This window comes from Planococcus citri, chromosome 4 (genome assembly GCF_950023065.1).
Source record: "Planococcus citri chromosome 4, ihPlaCitr1.1, whole genome shotgun sequence".
NCBI classification, from domain to species: Eukaryota; Metazoa; Arthropoda; class Insecta; order Hemiptera; family Pseudococcidae; genus Planococcus; species Planococcus citri.
In genome coordinates, this window is record NC_088680.1 from 48600457 (window position 1) to 48619476 (window position 19020).

General features: G+C 35.4%; 1 protein-coding gene across 2 annotated transcripts; it reads left to right on the forward strand.

Annotated features, from left to right (window-relative positions):
• The first annotated feature begins 250 nt into the window (after positions 1–250).
• On the forward strand, positions 251–18998 carry Nipped-A (Transcription-associated protein Nipped-A). Of its 2 annotated transcripts, none has more exons than XM_065363171.1 (65): positions 251–529; positions 610–779; positions 865–975; positions 1049–1237; positions 1325–1528; positions 1600–1766; positions 1834–2069; positions 2327–2531; positions 2612–2797; positions 2888–3084; positions 3159–3313; positions 3388–3594; positions 3670–3983; positions 4054–4193; positions 4270–4436; positions 4508–4653; positions 4722–4866; positions 4943–5088; positions 5163–5254; positions 5327–5431; positions 5501–5679; positions 5750–5947; positions 6013–6195; positions 6281–6479; positions 6555–6844; positions 6917–7103; positions 7181–7416; positions 7494–7641; positions 7719–7855; positions 7932–8093; positions 8184–8447; positions 8529–8793; positions 8857–9062; positions 9133–9303; positions 9377–9574; positions 9639–9941; positions 10016–10138; positions 10207–10402; positions 10473–10624; positions 10708–10865; positions 10934–11172; positions 11257–11417; positions 11489–11743; positions 11830–11960; positions 12034–12187; positions 12267–12517; positions 12598–12769; positions 12844–13272; positions 13358–13540; positions 13613–13709; positions 13796–14007; positions 14086–14250; positions 14333–14446; positions 14519–14561; positions 14640–14767; positions 14852–15026; positions 15100–15325; positions 15403–15508; positions 15581–15796; positions 15874–16062; positions 16156–16299; positions 16373–16514; positions 16592–16788; positions 17888–18037; positions 18558–18998. In XM_065363171.1, exons 2-65 carry the CDS (start codon positions 657–659, stop codon positions 18633–18635), a joined length of 11547 nt encoding a protein of 3848 aa, XP_065219243.1. In that variant the 5' UTR covers positions 251–529; positions 610–656; the 3' UTR covers positions 18636–18998. The 2 variants fall into 2 exon arrangements, with proteins under 2 accessions (XP_065219243.1, XP_065219244.1); XM_065363172.1 differs by having other exon boundaries at positions 15403–15496.
• The last annotated feature ends 22 nt before the right edge of the window (positions 18999–19020 follow it).

The window sequence follows — 19020 nt, forward strand, 5'->3', positions numbered from 1 at the left end:
ATAATCGATTTTGTTTCGTTTCGATGTTTTCGATGTATGTTTACATTTTCGTAGGGTACTGAAATAGGGGGTATGCTGATAGGCCGGCCATGTTTGCTCAGCGAAACAAAGTTTTCAGGGTGAAACGTCAGGGGGGAAATATGTATTCACGTAAATTCACATTTCCCCCCTGACGTTTCACCCTGAAAACTTTGTTTCGCTGAGCAAACATGGCCGGCCTATCAGCATACCCCCTATTTCAGTACCCTACATTTTCGTTTTGTGAACAACAAAAACCAAAATGTGCTTTGAGCCTTTGACTCTTCGAGAATCACTGATATTTTGTCGTTTAAAATGTCATTAATTTATTAATTAGTGTGATTTCCGGTTCTGAGACTTATGCTTAACGTGTTCGTTGAAACATAATGTATCATTTTAAATATTCACCCTAATCCCGGTAGATTCTGTACAGCTAAATTCATGAGCGTTTTGGCCGCAGTAACACCGCCGATTTTTGCTGCCTGCTATGTTCCTAATTCTGCCGGTAACGGTTGGTATTGATATTTTTCCGTTTCCTTCAATTTATTTCAACATTTAAACTAAATTGTATGTAATTCTCATCTGTTTTAGAGCAATGAGTAAACTCCTCGCTGCATAGTACTGAACAAGGAGCCAAAATGGGTTTCTTAAGCGAAGCCGAAATGAACGTGTACAGGTCCTACGTGACCATGATTGGGGAGCCGGGATCTAAAGATGAGAGCAAATTGCAAGCGGCTCAAGAAATTAATGAGAATCTCGAGGTACAAATTATTTTTGCTTGAAAACAAGTTGTGGTACTATAAGATATGCGATGTAGAATACGAAATTGAGCATTGGGTGTTTCAGTTGATATCAAATTCTCCTCAATATCAAATATTCTTGGAACACATGCTGAGAACGTTTATTAAAGTAATGATGGACGGACAACCGCAATTTATTTCTGAGCACGGAGTTCATGTAAGTTGAGTTTCTGTGAAAAAAAGGTGTGTAACGATTTTTGGTGTATTAATTTTGTTATGGTTTATGTTAGCAATTGAGAAAAATTATGCTCGAGATTATCTATCGATTACCAAATAACGAATATTTGCGAACTCATGTCGATGCCTTGGTATCACTGTGTATCAAAATTATTGAAATCGATAACGAAGAAGTAGTTTTGGTTTGTATGCGGATCATCATAGAACTTACGAAAAATTTCAGGCCTACGTATAATGGACAGGTTGGTATCATTAGGTTTCGTTATTCGAATACTTACAATGAGTTGATTGTTTCATATCCTAACATGTTTCGATTATTGTTGTTTTAGATCACGACGTTTTTACAATTTTCCAAAAAAGTTTATAACGAATTACCCGACAGAGTGAACGATATATTTAAAATAAGAGCTCCGATACAAGTGAAAGAGTTATACGAAGTGGACATGGAACCATTATTAAATGAAACCTATACGATAACAACCATCGAAGTTAATAAAGGTTACAACGCTGAAGGAAAACCAGTAATAGAACAGGTAAAATTATATTTAGTGATCTGTAATCTTAATTAGTTTAATAAGTATACTGACGATATTTTTTTTTTCAGTACACCATCATTCCGAAAGGCTCACTATCCCTTAAAGCTCTTCAAGAATTGCCTATTATTATAGTATTACTCTATCAACTGTATAAAGAAAACATCAAACGTGAATTAGTGGAATATATTCCAAGTGTGATTAGATCCTTGACGCTGAAACCTTTACCAGAAATAATGTAAGTTGGCAAAGATGTTGAAAATATTTCTCAGAACGATGTAATTTTAACGAATGTTTATTTTCAGGGCCGACAAAAATTTCAGTAAAGAAGTATTTGTAGACTTCATGTCTGCTCAAATAAGAACTCTTTCGTTTCTGGCGTATATTATTCGTATTTACCAAGAAGTAGTGATGAAAAATCATAAAATGATGGTTGAAGGAATGTTAAACATGCTACGTTTGTGTCCAAAAGAAGTGACGGGTTTGCGAAGAGATCTTTTCATTGCTTCCCGACACATCCTTTCGACTGAATTACGCATCAGTTAGTATCATCTAGAGTACTGAAAAAGGGGGTATGATCATTGTCCGGCATTTTAGTTATTTCTGTGTGAAGTGAGGTAAACAACCAAGGGTAAGGTAGTGAAGGGGAGGGTAAGCAGTCCCTTGAAAACTGTTATCACCGTAACCAAAATGGTGGACAATGATCATACCCCCTTTTTCAGTACCCTAGTATCATCTACTCATTTGAAATATTTCTGATGAGAGTATATCAAATAATGATTGGGTACATTTTTTTAGTGTTTGCTCCTCATGTCGATGAATTGTTCGACGAAGACGTTCTACTTAATCGAGGCTGGACTACTCGAGAAACATTGAGGCCTTTGGCATATAGTACTTTGGCTGATTTCGTACATCATATTCGTCAACATTTATCTATGCCTACCATTGTGAAAGCCGTCCAACTATACTCTTTGAATGTGCACGATGAAACTTTACCTACCGGGTGAGTTGGTGTTTGTATGAAATCTTTTCGCGGAACTTTTTGAAATGGACGTAGCCCTAATATCGGTTTTTCCATTTCAGAATCGAAACAATGTCTTGCAAATTGCTTCTGAATCTGGTAGAGTGTATTCAACAGCATAGCAAAGCAGACCCAAACTCTACCAACGAACAGAGTGGATACTTACTGTTATCAAAAATATTGAAAATCTGTGTGCTCAAATTTAAGACGATTGTAAAATTACATTTGCCATTCCTGCAGACTAGAATGTGAGTAATATTGATTTTTTAAAATAACCGTCCATGTGAAACACTATTAATCGAAGGAGAAAAATCTGAAACATTGATTTTATTTTTCAGTAAACAAATGCAACAACAACAGCAGCAGCAACAACAACAATTGCTACAAATGCAACAACTTCACTCTCAACAGCAAGCTAATCAGCAAGAACAGGGTGCTCAGCAAACTCCTCAACAAACACCGGCTACCGGAATAGCCGAAACAACTTTGGAAAAAGTTGAAGAAATTAAATATTTACAGTTCTGCTCCGAAATAGGTACAATAAACAATCTCAAAATGATTTTGAACGTTTGAAATTAAAATTTAATAAGTTTTTTTTTTTCTTCGCAGGTGGCGCTGATAAAAAAGACGCTGCTAAAATGGAGAAGAAATTTGGGTTTCCTCTAACGCAACCACCAAATTACACCGTTACAGATTGTAAATGCCTTGTTAGAACGTTAACTTGCGCTATTAAATCTGCTACATTTGCTTGCATTGGTCTCAAAGTACGTGGAAACATATTATTTACTCCTCTGGAAGTATTGTTATCGGTTATTTAATGATTTATTTTATCATTCAGACTGGTCCGGATGAAGAGCCTCGTAAAACAATAGTATTTGCGCCCCGAGAAGTGAATTTGTTCATTCGATTGATCAAATGGGCTTTACAAGCCTTTGATATTTATACCATTACTGTTCCTGGACTCGTTCAAGGGATTCGATTATCTAATCAGGCCCGACCTCGCACGAAAGAAGAAATTGAAGTTTTGGAACACTTCAATGGAATTGTAAGAACATATTATATCATCTTAGAAAAGTAGAATTAATTCTTACGACTTAATTTTTTCATTCGTATTTTTCAGTTCACTTCTCTTCATCCGCAAACCTTCAGAGAGATATTTTCCTGCAGTATTAAAACTTTAGTCGATCGTATTGCGGTTAATCCTTCATTAATTACAATAAGCGATACTTTTTTGACGAATAAAGAGACTTCGGCTATTTACGCCACAATAATGGTGGAATTTTTACTTAATCGTATGAGCGAAATGGGCGAAGAAAATCAAGACCGCAGTAACCTGTATTTGAAACTTTTCAAAACTGTTTTCGACAGTGTTTCAACATTTTCCGCCGAAAACGAACATATGCTACAGCCTTATTTGCATCAGATTGTGAACAAGTCAGTTATTTATTATTTTTTCATCGTATTTTGATCGTGAACAGTGTGTTATTGAGATATATTTGCGTAGGTCTATGGAAACAGCAATGACAGCCAAAGAACCCTATAATTATTTTGTATTGTTACGTGCCTTATTCCGATCAATTGGCGGTGGAAGCCACGATTTATTGTACCAAGAATTTCTTCCGTTGTTGCCAACTTTACTGCAAGGTACAAATTATTACATTACTTATGGAAAATCTGCGATGTGTTATTCGTACTATGTAATACATGGAATATTTTTCAGGTCTGAACTGTCTTCAGTCAGGATTACATAAGCAACACATGAAAGATTTATTCGTTGAATTATGTTTAACCGTGCCAGTGCGTCTGAGCTCTCTATTACCTTATTTACCGATGCTCATGGATCCCCTAGTATCAGCTTTCAACGGCTCTCCTACCTTAATCAGCCAAGTAAATATGAATTAGATTGCAGTAAATTGTGTTGATTGATTTTTGAAAACGATGTTAATTTTTTTCTTCAGGGCTTGAGAACGTTGGAATTGTGTGTAGATAATTTGCAGCCAGATTTTCTGTACGATCATATTCAACCTGTTCGGGCTGATTTGATGCAAGCTTTGTGGAGATCATTACATAATACGACCGACCAAGTTGCTCACGTTGCTTTCAGGTATGAATGGAGCGATATAAAATCAACAACTGTGCGATCCGAATGTAAATCGATGTTTAATTTTACAGAGTACTGGGCAAACTCGGCGGTGGTAATAGAAAAATGATGAACGAACCACAACGCTTAGATTATCAAAGTAACCGAACTAATAATCCATCCGTGGTAGTTCATTTCATCGATTATGCTCTACCGATAAACATGTGTTTGCAAAAAGTATGTAATTCGTAATTCAAGTCTGAATATGAACTTCCATTGAAGCTAAATAATTACAAATTGTGTTTTTTTTCAGATGGTTGAAACGGCCGTCAGCGCTTTAAAATTGACTACAACGGATGCCTATTATAGGCGGCAATGTTGGGAAGTATTAAAAGGATTCATCGTGGCATCCATTAGTCCTGAAGAAAATAGCGTTTATAGGTTACTGTCTCATCCTAGGTTAGTCATCAGATTTAAATACTTAGGATTTATATCTCTAAAACACGACTGATCGTTTTATTTTTTCTGTATAGTTTTACCGAAGGACCTATTCCTCGTATTCAAGGTGTTTTGTATAAATTCAACGACCAGATTGTCAGAAGTACGCATATTAGCGCTCTAACAGGTTCGTATCTCGTTATATTTCCCTAAAAGTAATTCGAATTCGTGTTATTAAATTTTCAAAATAATTTTTCAGGTGTATTCGTAGCTGCAGCTATTAAAGATCTGGGCAAAGTAGTAGTTCCTATTATGGTAGCGATAGTCAGACATTACACAATGATTGCTATTTCTCAACAAGCAGGTAAGGCATTTGACAGCTGAACGTATTGTAAATCATGATGGGGTGTTTTATGAATATTTTCGATTTTAGGACCCTTTCCGATGAACAGAAGACAAAATCTTTTGGTAGGGTATATGGATTCTCTAATATTAGCCGAAGCAATCGCCACAGTAATGGGATACGAAGAAAAAGAATTATGCAAACCGGGTCGTTTGGCATTAGCTGTCATGTTGAGCACAGCTACTACCGTTTTAGGATCCAAGAAGAGGGTAAATAAAATTAATAATCACATTTTACTTTTGAAAAATGTCTTATTCTTAATCGTGATATTTTCATTAGGCTTGTGAATTACCCATAATGGAATATTTAGTGGAGAAAGTATGTGCCTTATGTTACGAAAGACCATGGTACGCAAAACTAGGCGGCTGTGAAGCGATCAGATTTTTATACACGAAGATGGCTATTAATTGGGTTTATAAACATTTGTACACATTCGTCAAAGCTCAACTTTTCGTTATGATGGATCTCAGTGGCGAAGTAAGACAAAGTTCACTCGTCATCGGTGAAAAATATCTCGAATTTCTAATTTTTTTCGATTTTAGGTATCAAATGGTACGATAGACCGTGCAAAAGGTAATTTAGAGGAAATGGTTAGACGATGTGCCGTTCTCGTTGATCCAAACACTGATCCTGAACTAGCGGCTGTGCAAAAGAAAGCCTTGTTAGAAGTTACCTACGAATTAACTAGACAAGTTACTAGTCCTAATGATTATCTCAGGGAAGAGGTAAACAAGTCGCCTATTTAATCATTTTTTACTGTAATTGGTTTTATAATTTAGCTCTCGATTAAAACTAATAATTCGATTACAGGCGATGCGATTATTACGCGTTTTTGCCGAAGTACAAAATAAATCCATTACTGATGTAATGGAATGTCATAAAAATGTCCTAGTTGATATTATCCCACCTAAGAAGCATTTACTCAGGCATCAAGCGGCAAACGCACAAATAGGATTGATGGAAGGAAACACATTTTGTACCACTTTAGTTCCTCGACTTTTCACTTTAGGTGTGTATTAATTTTTTCAAGTCTAATGAGTCCCTAACTCGTGTTCGTTTTTAATGGATTATAATTCAATTTCAGATTTAAATATACCCGAGCACAAAATGTTCTTCCACGAAGTGTGCAATGTTTGCGACAATACTGACGCTGGCCTTAACAAATTGCCATGTTATAAATCAATTCCTAGTTTGGTACCTCTGAGGAAAGCTGCCATGAAGGCTTTATCGGCTTGCCACTACGTTCCCAATGTATCTGAAAAAATTTTCAATTCTCTTTATCAAGCTTTAGAGCGATCTGATCCTGAATTACAAGAGGCTGCGTTCCAATGTATGAAGAATTTCGTTTCTGGATCATTGATTGATTTATCTATGGTAAAAATTTAAAGAAATGCTGAAGTTATGAAATATTCTAGAATAGTGTTGATGAAATATTTCAATTAACAGGTACACGAAGTAATGAGACCATTGTTATCGACGTTCTGCGATTATAGAAATATTAATGTCAGCGGTGCCAGAAGACTATGTTATTTGGTACAGTTGTTCCCGACTAGTTTCAAAGAAAAGCTATGCGAACAACTTCTTTCACATATGCAGCATTTCTTTGAAACATTAGTTCAACAACAGCGAAGCGGTATGAAAAAATTTACGCGAATAGAAATGTGGAAAAAAATATTGTTTTTTAATTTGTTGTTCTTTTTTTTCAAATAGGTGTTAAAGCTGATACTAAAGACACAGAACAAATTATCGCCATAATAATCGATATATTTTATCACGTTCCTGCTGCCAGACCGAGGTTTATTGAAATCCTGTGTCTTCTTATTTTCCAAAGTGAAAAGAATCTACGTATTGGTCGAAGTTCTCCTTACCACGAACCTCTGATAAGATTTTTGTTGAAATATCCATTGGAAACTGTAGTGCTATTTTTACAAGAAAAATACATGAGAGTGAGTGACTCACCAGAAAAACATTAATCATTAAAATACAAACTGACATTTGATGACTGAATGTTTTTTGTTTTTAGGAATACGAATGGGGCGATTATTTGCACTTCATGTTGAAGCACGAGAATAGTAAACCTTTCCGAGATGTGTTTGAAAAACCGGAAATAATCGATATGTTAGCCGCTTTGATCGATATATTCTCCAAAACCGACAGTACTCTTACTACCGGTAAAAATAATATGATTGATTTTGAAATTAATTTTTCGATAAATACGATTTTTGAGAAAATCATTGTTTTGTTGCAGATGAAAAAGCAGCGATAAGGTATCATGCTATCAAGACAGTATCTTTGATAATCAAGTTTAATGATCAATGGTTGGCATCGCAGAAAAAAATTACCTCTATTTTAACCAAAATTTGGACCGATAGTGATTCTTATCAAGTAATTAAAGTTTCCAGAATTTTTTTCATTATTTCAAAATTCAAATAATGGGTAATTCTCGCGGTTTTTTTTTCAGGAAATATTCGTGAATATAACCGCCATACCTCATACGCATTGGAATGAACCGAAATTAATAGTTTCAATATTGTTGCATTATTTTACGCATCATCCATTAAAGATCGATCTGCTTTTTTATTTGATGACAGCGTTTTCTCATCGGTTTACTTCAGATTTTCAAGTATGCTTTTAAAAAACTTTCCATTTATTTTTAAATTATCATTTTGATTTAATTTGGAAATTATTTATATATATATATTTTTTTTTGTAGTTTCTTAAAAATTTCCTAGTTCAAACTGTTGCTCAAGGGTATACAGTAGAATGGAAAAGATCGGCATTTTTGAGATTTTGCGAACTATTCCATTTACCAGCAGTTTCGGAAGAATTGAAAGCTCGAATATTACAATTCATAATTATTCCCTGTTTTACTGTTTCTTTTGAACGGAACGAAGGCGAAAGATTGATCACATCATCGAACAAACCATCATTCCAAGGAACTCAGCCTGAAAATTTGGTGACAATATTCCTAGTCAAAGTAAATAGCGAATTTCATTCCAGCAGCTTTTTTAATCACTTGATTAGATTTGTCAGTGTTGACTTTTTTTTTTCATTTTAGCTCGTTGAAGAAGTCAAACATTCCGGTTGTTCTGATTCTATTCGTATTCTGCTTCAACAATTGGCATGCGTCATTGTAGAATATGCTTCTCATTACCTAAACACAAGTAAAACAGAAGGTAATCGGCTGCGTATCCTCATGGAATTCGTATGGCCTTGTTTGAGCGGTAAAAAATGCACCGATTCGATCACCGAATACCATGGTCATCTGCTACTATGCCATATAATTTCGAAAATGGCTATTCATAAGAAAATCATATTACAAGGTACAGTGTGAAATTTTATATTTTGAAAGTTTTCAGTTTCCTAACAGTTTGATTTTGTTTTAGTTTTTCGAAGTTTATTGAAAGCCAATGCATTGGAAGTTCGACCTATTGTGAGACTAGCTTTAGACATTTTGACGCCAATTTTACCAAATAGAATGGAAGATGGATATAGAATGCTGACCCATTGGACGAAAAAGATATTATTGGAAGAAGGTCATTCCATGCCGCAGCTTGTACATATGTTGCAGCTAATCGTTCGTCATTATAAGGTTTGCGAATTAATTGCCTCAAAGTGGACCTCCTTCGATACGTAAAATCTAATGTTATTTTATGATTCAGGTGTACTATCCAGTACGACATAGACTGATACATAATTTAGTTCATTCAATTCAAAGATTAACGGTTAATACGTCTCCGTCATTGGATTACCGAAAATTAGCTGTTGACTTATGCGAAGTTATGATTAAATGGGAGTTGCAAAGAATTCGAAATGAATCTGACTCGACTGAGGTATATTATTGGAAAAAATGATTTTGTTTTCATTAGTTTGAGAGTTTTTACTGATGGATTTATTTTTTCTTAGACTACTGAAACTTCAACGGACAGCTTGAAAAGAAGCGGCGATTTTCTATCTATGCAAGCTCGTAAGCGTTTTGCCGGTGGCGTGGCTTCTCCGGTCGCTTCAACGTCTTCGTTATCTGAAGAAAGCGACAGCAATAAACCAATCGATAGGATGCATGCGGATGCTATTATGAATTATTTAACTCGAATCGCATGCCAGGTATGTTGTTCGTATTCGAGAAAATTTTCAAGTTTATTTTATATTAAAATGGAATATTATTTAGGTGAATGAACTTACCACCACAAGCGGCACAATCGGCGATCAGTTAGCTAGACGATGTTTGAGTATAATTAAGACTGCGTTGAAATCTGATATTTGGCCCGATAATAATATCGATATAAGACTGCAATGGGTCGATAAATTATTATGCAGTTTATCTGGCTCAAATCCGAATTATGGAAATATTTGTACCGCTTTGGAATTGGTCACGTTTGTGTTTTCCGTTATGAAGAAAGAAGATGTATTAGCTTTGTGCAAATTGTTACAAAACGGAATCAATTTATGTATTTCATCGTCTAATCCGAAGGTATTATTCAATTTTGAAAATCATTTTTGAAATTATAATGCGATCCTAATTTTTAATGCGAATTTTCATCGTAGATCATCAGATATGTACACGCATTAATCTCTCGTTTGATGAGCATCTTCCCAGTCGAACCACCTACATCGCCTGTCGCTTCTAAATACGAAGAATTGGATAAAATCTACAGCTGTGTCGCTAAAGTACGTTATAATCAAGGGAAACTAAATTTCTCTTCATGTCAGAAGTTAATTGAGATATTTTTTTACAGGTGATTTTGGACGGATTAGCCACCTACGAGAAAAACGCTAACGCTACTGCTACCTCGTTGTATGGAGCTATAATGTTGATTAAAGCTGGCTGTAGTAATAATCAGTCGTACGTCGACAGATTCAGCTCCTCGTTTGTTAGAGTAATACAACGATTGGCTCGTGAACACCATAGCTCTGCTAATGTGGAAACTATAGGTGAATGTTTTTCAAATTATGAATAAAAATAATAATTCGGCTCGTTTACTGATCATCTTAACTGTTGCAGGAGTTACGGAGTTGCTGACGTATTGCTTAGATATGCTGAAAAATCGCGTCGGTGTCATGAAAATTGATACCAGAAAAACATTCATTGCTACGATAATCACCGGACTGATTGAAAGAACCACCGATGCCAAATTAATGAAAGCTTTATGCAAAGTACGATTCTAATAATACATATTGCAGTATTCGTATGCACCTAGATGTCAGATTTTTTGTAAAATTTTAAATCAATGTCATAGTTATTGGAAGAATGGATGGTAAATGGTAAAAATGCAGGATATTGCGGACCAAATGTTCAAGAAAAATCGGTGCTTTTGGTCAAAATGATGCAATGTATTGAAAAACGTTTCCCTGACTTGAATTGCCAGTTCTTGGAAATCATTTACAATATTTACAAGTAAGAGTGAAAGATGAAATTTTGATGTATTCTCGGGATATGATTTTAAATGTTGATGGTTTTGGCAGGGATGAAATCAACAAACCGACCGAATTAATGTTGAAATTGGAAGTAGCATTTTTATCCGGATTGAGATGCACGAATCCAATCATTCGTGGAAAGTTCTTCGAGTTATTCGATTCATCGATTCAGCGTAAACTGATCTTCCGATTGTTGTACATTGTTAGTTCGCAGAACTGGGAAGGAATGTCTCAACATTATTGGCTAAAACAGTGTATCGAATTGATAGTGGTAACCAGTGTATCAGGTAATTAATTAATAAAATTTTAAAATACCAACTTTACTATTCATTTAGTCCGAAAATGTTATTTATATGCAATATTTGTTCTAGACGAACGTATCCAATTAGCTGAAGGTAGCGGTATGTTACCAAGTATAACCTCAGTTATCGAGAAAGCTGATCCGGATGAAAAAGCGTTACTAGCCGGATATTTTGCCGTAAAAGAAGAACAATCTGAGACAGCATCAGTATGCAGTATGGATACATCTGTGGTAAGTAAATCAAACAGGGAGCTTGCCTGATAACAGAATTGAAAAATTTTAACACGATTTCTATTCTTCAGGATGAGATGGACATCGAATTAGCCGATTCAGCTAGCCAGAGCAGCATCGAATTATTAAACAGCGCAGGAGGTGAAACGCTAGTGCAACTTGTGTCACGTCAAATTAAATTCTTGGAATCTGTCAAAGATTTCAAGACGTTTGATTTCCTCAAAGCTGCTGCACAACTGTGTCATATGGATACCTCTTTAACGGAACAAATTTGGCTTAATATTTTCCCACAGCTATGGAAAATTTTGCACGATCGAGAACGCACGGTGAATATAAATTACTCAATTATCGAATTCGATTCATAAGTAATCTTAAATGACGTTAACGTGTGTGTATTTTTTTCAAATAATAGGAATTGACTGGCGAAATTACACCTTTTCTTGCCAGCGGAAGTCATGTGGTTCAAAAAGACGCTCATCCTAGTGCCATTTGCACTTTCTACGAAAGTTTAGCCCATTGCAATCCTCCCGTGATGATAAAACCGTAAGTATCCTGCAAGATGAGAACGTGATTGGTGTGTTTTTATGATCTCATACGATATATGTGAATGTAACAGACGAGTAATGACGTACCTTGGCAAATCGCATAATTTATGGCATCGAGTGACATTGGCTTTGGAAAAAATGACCATAGAGAGTAATTTCTTCAGAGATAAACAGCACATTTCGAACGATTGTTACGATTTTGAGCCTGAAACCATTCCTCAACAGGCTAGTTGAATTTGAACTATTCGGTTGCACTATACATAAAAATTTCGAATTTTTTCTAATTTCATTATTTTTTCAACAGGATATTATCGATAGTTTAGCTGACATGTATAGTGCTTTATGCGAAGAAGACATGTGGTGTGGACTATGGCAAAAACACGCCAAACATCCAGAAACGATCATTGCTCTCACTTACGAACAACAAGGCTTCTTCGAACAGGCATTAGGAGCCTACGAATTGGTCTTGGGTAAAGCCAGACAAACTTATGCGAATATGCCCTCCCCTATTAGTCTAGTCAGCGAACAGAGGCTTTGGGAAAAGCAATGGATAAGGTCAGTTGAAACTGCATCGGTATTATGCGAATATTTTCGTATCGAGTTTATGTGTAAATGTATCATTTTTTAAAATCTAGGTGTACCAAAGAATTGAACCAATGGGATCATCTATTGGATTACACTCAAACGAAGAATTTATCAAATCCTGTACTCATTTTGGAAAGTGCTTGGAGAGTACCCGATTGGAACTTGATGAAAGAAGCCTTGCATCAAGTTGATGTAGCCTATCCTGGTATTCTCACGTGGAAGGTACGTCACGTATCAATATCAGTATGGTCTTCTGATTATCTGATTCTAATTCAATAAAATTTCTCCGATTGCAGGAAGACTTGTATAAAGGATTTTTGGCCATATGTCATCCCGAAGAAACACTGTTGCATTTAGTTGAACGCTACGTTGAACAAGCCAGCGTACAGTGTATCAAAGAATGGCGCAAACTACCACATATCGTATCTCATGTGCACATTCACCTTCTGCAAGCTGCTCAACAAATCATCGAATTGCAAGAAGCGTATCAAATTCATCAAAGCTTACTGCATGGGCGTAGTTCTACATCGTCGCTTCATGATATCAAGGCGATAGTAAAAACTTGGAGGAACAGATTGCCCGTCATTTCGGATGAGCTAAGCCATTGGAGCGATATATTTACCTGGAGACAACATCATTATCAATTTGTTACTCATCATTACGATACGAATCAAGACCAAGCGACCAGACAGCATAGTATACTCGGAGTGCACGCATCTGCTCAGGTAATAAATTTTTTCCAAGGAGAGAGTATTAGAAGGAATGAAAAAAACAGTGTTCTTTATTAATGGTATAATGTGTACTTTTTAGGCTATCATACATTTTGGAAAGATTGCACGGAAGCAAAACTTGACGGCTGTGTGTTTGGATTCTTTAAATCGTCTATACACCATACCAAGTGTCCCGATTGTCGATTGTTTCCAGAAAATACGCCAGCAAGTGAAATGCTATCTGCAAATGGCTGTCCAAGCTGGAAAGAGCGAAATTCAAGAAGTAAGTTTCACACTGGCAAGATGTACTGTAGATGTTTGAAAGGGTTGTAATTAAATTTTCGTCTGTTCATAGGGTCTGGATGCCATCGAGTATACGAATATGAGATATCTAACGAGAGAAATGACCGCCGAATTTTATGCCTTGAAGGGGATGTTCTTAGCTCAACTTGGTTAGTTTCAGTTTAATATTTATTATTGGTTGATATACAGTTGGCATTGGAAGGATTGACGAATCAATTTACGGTTTTATTCGCAGGTCGAAGCGAGGAAGCAAACAGAGCTTTTTCAGTAGCAGTTCAAATGCACGATACGTTGGTCAAAGGTTGGGCTCTGTGGGGAGATTTCATGGAACAGCAGTTCACTAAAACATCACCTCCCAATATAAGCACCGGTATATCGGCGGTTACGTGCTTCTTGCACGCTTGTAGAAATCAAAACGAGTCCAGGTCTAGAAAATATTTAGCTAAGGTATTGATTTAATTTCATTATGAAAAATAATCATTGATTTATTAAGTATTTTTATTAATTCGGAATTATGATATCCAGGTTCTTTGGCTTCTTACCTACGACGATGAGAAATTTTCTCTGACAGAAGCTGTGGACAGGTACTCGGTTGGAGTGCCGCCATCGTTATGGTTGCCCTGGATTCCTCAATTGCTAACGTGTCTTGGTCGTAATGAAGGCAAATATATTGTGAACTTAATCAGTCAGGTACAAAATACTATTTGCTTTTGTTTTCTAGTCCAATATAGGAAATTTTAATCGCAATTTGTTTTTATTTTTAAAATTTTAGGTGGGTAGAATGTTCCCTCAAGCAGTATACTTCCCTATTCGAACGATGTATTTTACTCAAAAAATTGAACAACGAGAACGTTATAAAAGTGCTGAAAGAGCAGCTGGTAAACAGGTAAGCAAAAAATTTCTAAAAAATCATCTTTCGTAATCGCATGATTCGCAACTAATCAATTCTTTCTTTTAGAATGAAAGTTCTGGTGCTACTGGCATGGAATCGTCTCAGCAAAGTAAGTCTAACAGAATGTGTAATTATCAGTTTTAAAATGAAAGATTTTCAATGTATAAAATTTTTTTGTATTATGCAGGTGGTTCATCGGATGGTTCTAGTACGATAAAAGCGACTCCGGCGATGTTACGATGTTCTAAAATAATGCAGCTGCAGAGAGAAATCCATCCTACCATTTTACTTTCATTAGAAGGAATCGTCGATCAGGTGCTTTCACGTTAATACTCGTGTGATTTAGATTTATTTCGTGTACTAAGCTCAATTTTTTTCTTTTCTTTTCTCTCCTTGAAGATGGTATGGTTCCGTGAAAACTGGTGCGAAGAAGTACTTCGTCAATTACGTCTTGGTTTAGCCAAATGTTATACGCTAGCGTTTGAAAATAGAGGAGCAGTGAATGATGCCAATATTTCCGTATCTACTCACAACTTCTTGAAAAAATTAGTATCTACTTTCGGTATCGGATTAGGTAAGCGTGATTTCGAGTAAAAATTCACATTTTTAAAAGAATTATCTCTGATTAATTTTATCCCGTTTCGTAGAAATGTACACAAGTTCGGTCAGCACAGCATTCGGTAACGCTGGTTCGGAAAGTTTAGCTAGAAGAACCCAAATCACGATGTCAGATCCGGCATTCCAAACGATGAAACAGAAATTCGCCGACGATTTTGATTTCAGCGTACCCGGCGCTATGAAATTACACAATTTCATTTCGAAATTGAAAAAATGGATTCGATTGTTGGAGAATAAAATTCAAGCTTTACCAAAGTGAGTCCAATTGAAATAATTATTAGAAAATTAGCTCCGTAGTGCTCGACTTATTAATTTTTGTTGATTTTTCGTAGATCATTCTTAATCGAAGAGAAATGCAGGTTCTTGAGCAATTTCAGTTTACAAACGGCCGAAATCGAATTACCAGGCGAATTTTTACTTCCTAAAGTTAGCACCAAAGTCAGTATTGTTGTAACTTTCGGTCGAAAAAATGATGAAAAATTATTGAAAATTTATTTATTCCTGTTTTAGCATTCCCATTACTACGTAAGAATAGCCAGATTTATGCCTAGGGTTGAAATAGTCGAAAAGCATAACACTGCCACTAGACGTTTATACATCAGAGGACATAATGGTAAAATATACGCATACTTGATCATGCAAGAGTCCGGTATGGGAGATGCCAGACGAGAAGAAATCGTTTTACAATTGATGAGAATGCTCAATCATTACTTGACTAAACAAAAAGTACGTAAATAAGTTTTCAAATCTTCGTACGAAAGTATATACTTTTGTTTATTTAATTTCTCATGCTGTACTTGCAGGAAACATCGAGAAGATTTTTGAACTATACCGTTTCTCGAGTCGTGGCTGTGTCACCCCAATTACGCTTAGTTGAAGATAATCCAGCATCTTTGTCGTTATTAGATATTTGTAAACAGATGTGTTCCAAGAAGAATGCTCAGTATGACGAACCGCTCACAAAATACTACGATCGACTGGCATTTATTCAAGTAAAAATAATTTTTATTTTGGCGATAAAACCATTAGCTTTTTTAATAATGAAGATTCGATTCATGTTAAAAACGTATTTCAAATATTTACAGGCTAGAGGAGGAAAAACAAGTCATCAAGTTTTAAGAGATATCTTAATGGACGTTCAAATCAGTCACATCCCACCGAATCTACTGAAAACTTGGGCTTTCGAGATTTACAAAACTCCCACCGATTATTGGACGTTTAGAAAGATGGTAATTTTCCCTCAAGTACATACGTTTAATAAAACTGTATCTTCTCGACGTTAATTTTGCTCTCGTTTTTCAGATCACTTTACAACTATCGTTGTCTTGTTTCGCCGAATACGTATTCCATCTTACCAGACTCAATCCGGATATGATGTTCATTCATCAAGATTCTGGTCTAATAAACGTCTCGTATTTCAAATTCGACGTGGACGATTCGAAAAGTAAACATCGTAATTATTTTGCTATTGAAACGTAGTAAAAAGAAACACGGCGTACTAAATTTCATCTCAATTTACAGGCGAATTGAACGGTAATCGAGCCGTACCGTTTAGATTGACTCCAAATCTCAGCGAATTGATCACCGAAATTGGTATTTGTGGTCCATTAATCGCCAGTATGATCGCAATTGCGAGATGTTTCTCTTATCCGAATTTCAAACTACAGACTATCTTGAGAGCTTTACTGCGCGATGAAATGATCACTTCTTATAAAAGGGTAATTATCGTTATCTTATGTAATCTTTATTAGGGTTAATGTTACAGAAGATTTTATTCATCGATGAACTTGGCCGACTGCAGCGAAACTTAATTCGCTGTTTTTATTGGTTCTAGAATTATTCTTCGATGTTTGTTTTGGTTTGTAAAATGACGACCTTCGGACTCGGTGCTTAGACTAATAATAATACATTTTCTAGCGTTATGAGCCAAAGTTCGCTGATAAAATCAATTTTGAAAATTTTTCTCGGCGATTAAAATTATTTTCAAGTGATGCACTCGTATTAGAAGTTATCATCGAATTATATGTACCTATTACGTTATCCTAAGATATCGAGTTACATAAGCGAAGGTTTTAATCAAAATTAATTAGGCTTGTCGGTTAACACGAATTTTAAAATGTTAAGGTTACGGTTTAACGAACTCGTTATTTTGTGAAGAGGTTTTTTTCTCGTTGAAAATTTTGTTTTTTATCTCCGAATTTAAATTGTTCGGTGTAAACATTGTTACAATTCATTATGAAGGATATCAGCTGTTCTATATAATGTTAGGCTACCGAGTACCTACGTATACAAGTTTTCTTCCTGATTTACGAGTTCGAAGCAGAGAAAATACATACATATTTCAATTTGTAAAAATGGGCGGGTTTGATATTAGTATTTCAGTTTTGATCGTATGATTTTCCGGCTATTTCTTCTTAAGATGAAATGTAAAACTATTTTCAAACTGATGAGTCGTTTGCACTGGTTTGTACCTGGTCCTCATAAACTTTCTTCAAAAGTATTAAATTCGTAACCGGTTTCGGAATGTTTACACTGTACTGTTGAACTGGCATAAAAACAGTACAAAACATGTAGCCAAACAAAAACAATCCAAAAAGCGTACTGTAATGCTGGTTTGCCTTGAATCGTGCGAAGGTAGAATTAACTATTATTTAAATCACTCGCAATTGTCGACATTAAATTATTTATCATTAGTTTTATTCTTAATTTTCACTAGAAGCAGCTCAGCTTACTTTCTCTTCGTAATGTAGTCGAAAGTATGTACAATTTAGCAAAACGAAGCTCGAAGGTTTTTCATAATTTGTGTCTTTGTTGTAGAAATTGGAAGAAGAAAATAAAGTCGAAGATTTAAATAATCCTCCAGCCGACGTACCCGGTGAAATGATCGTTACGATGGTAACGAATTCTGTTAACTCAATCATGCAAAGGTTAAGCAGTTTAACGAATTTCGATGGAGTGGAAAGTAAAGTACGTGTTTGTTTAATGTTGGTTGAAATATGTATGTTTATGAAATATTGGACTCTTGTTGTTTATTTGAAATACCGGCAAAACGAGGATATACGAGAACATGTTTTGAATAATTCAAGTCTCGGGTTTTCCTAGTTCATGTTGAAATATTACAAGTACCTATCGTTGGAATTTCATTTGGGAAAATTCGTAGGTACATTTTTGGAAAAAAAAAGTAATACTGTACGTCAGAATTGAATGGAAATTCTCCGCGATTGTTTGTTTGTAAATACGAATGAATCGCTGGTCTTATCGCAAAAACGTCTAGATTCGTGTTCGGTTTAAAGTTCAGCGGAAAAAGGAAGCTGAAACCGTAGACGAATGTAAAAATACATCAAAACGAACGTAAACAAAACACGTTCGTTTAAATTAAATTTAAAAAAACGATCGTTATTACCAATGATTAGAAAATATAGTCTAAAGATAGCGTGTAATTGCCCATTTGACGTGTTTACGAACTTGGTTTTTTTTTTTTGAATAGGTTGCAACGTTGGTTAATGCGGCGAAAAATGTTGACAATTTATGCAGAATGGATCCGGCGTGGCACCCATGGTTGTGATTCAATTATGTCGTTGCTCGTAGTAAATGTTTTATGTTAATGAGTAGATTATAATTTAACTAAGTAAGGTTCGGGGTATAACGAACATTTAACGAGTTCGTTGTCATAATGAACAGAGCCTTACATCGAGATGATCTTTTTTTTCTAGGGGAAGGGGGGTGTTTTATACTTACCATTATGTTTAGTAATTTTTAAATCACTTGAGAAGTATTTATTGTGTATATTATGTACATAAATTTTGCAGATTACGTACACGTAATATTTACGTGTTTATTTTTTATAAGGTTGACATTTTTGGTATTTTTTGTCTGTCTTTTTTCTTGTGAACAATATTATTGTTGTAATTAAATGATGTAATCATTATGTTTTTGTTTGATATTTTTCA

Excerpts from the sequence above, each read along its gene's own strand:
- Nipped-A (XM_065363171.1), top strand. The coding sequence starts at position 657 with ATGGGTTTCTTAAGCGAAGCCGAAATGAACGTGTACAGGTCCTACGTG. Across the intron at positions 6,845-6,916 it reads CATTGATTGATTTATCTATG|GTACACGAAGTAATGAGACC; the intron begins GTAAAAATTTAA and ends TTCAATTAACAG. Across the intron at positions 7,417-7,493 it reads TACAAGAAAAATACATGAGA|GAATACGAATGGGGCGATTA; the intron begins GTGAGTGACTCA and ends TTTTGTTTTTAG.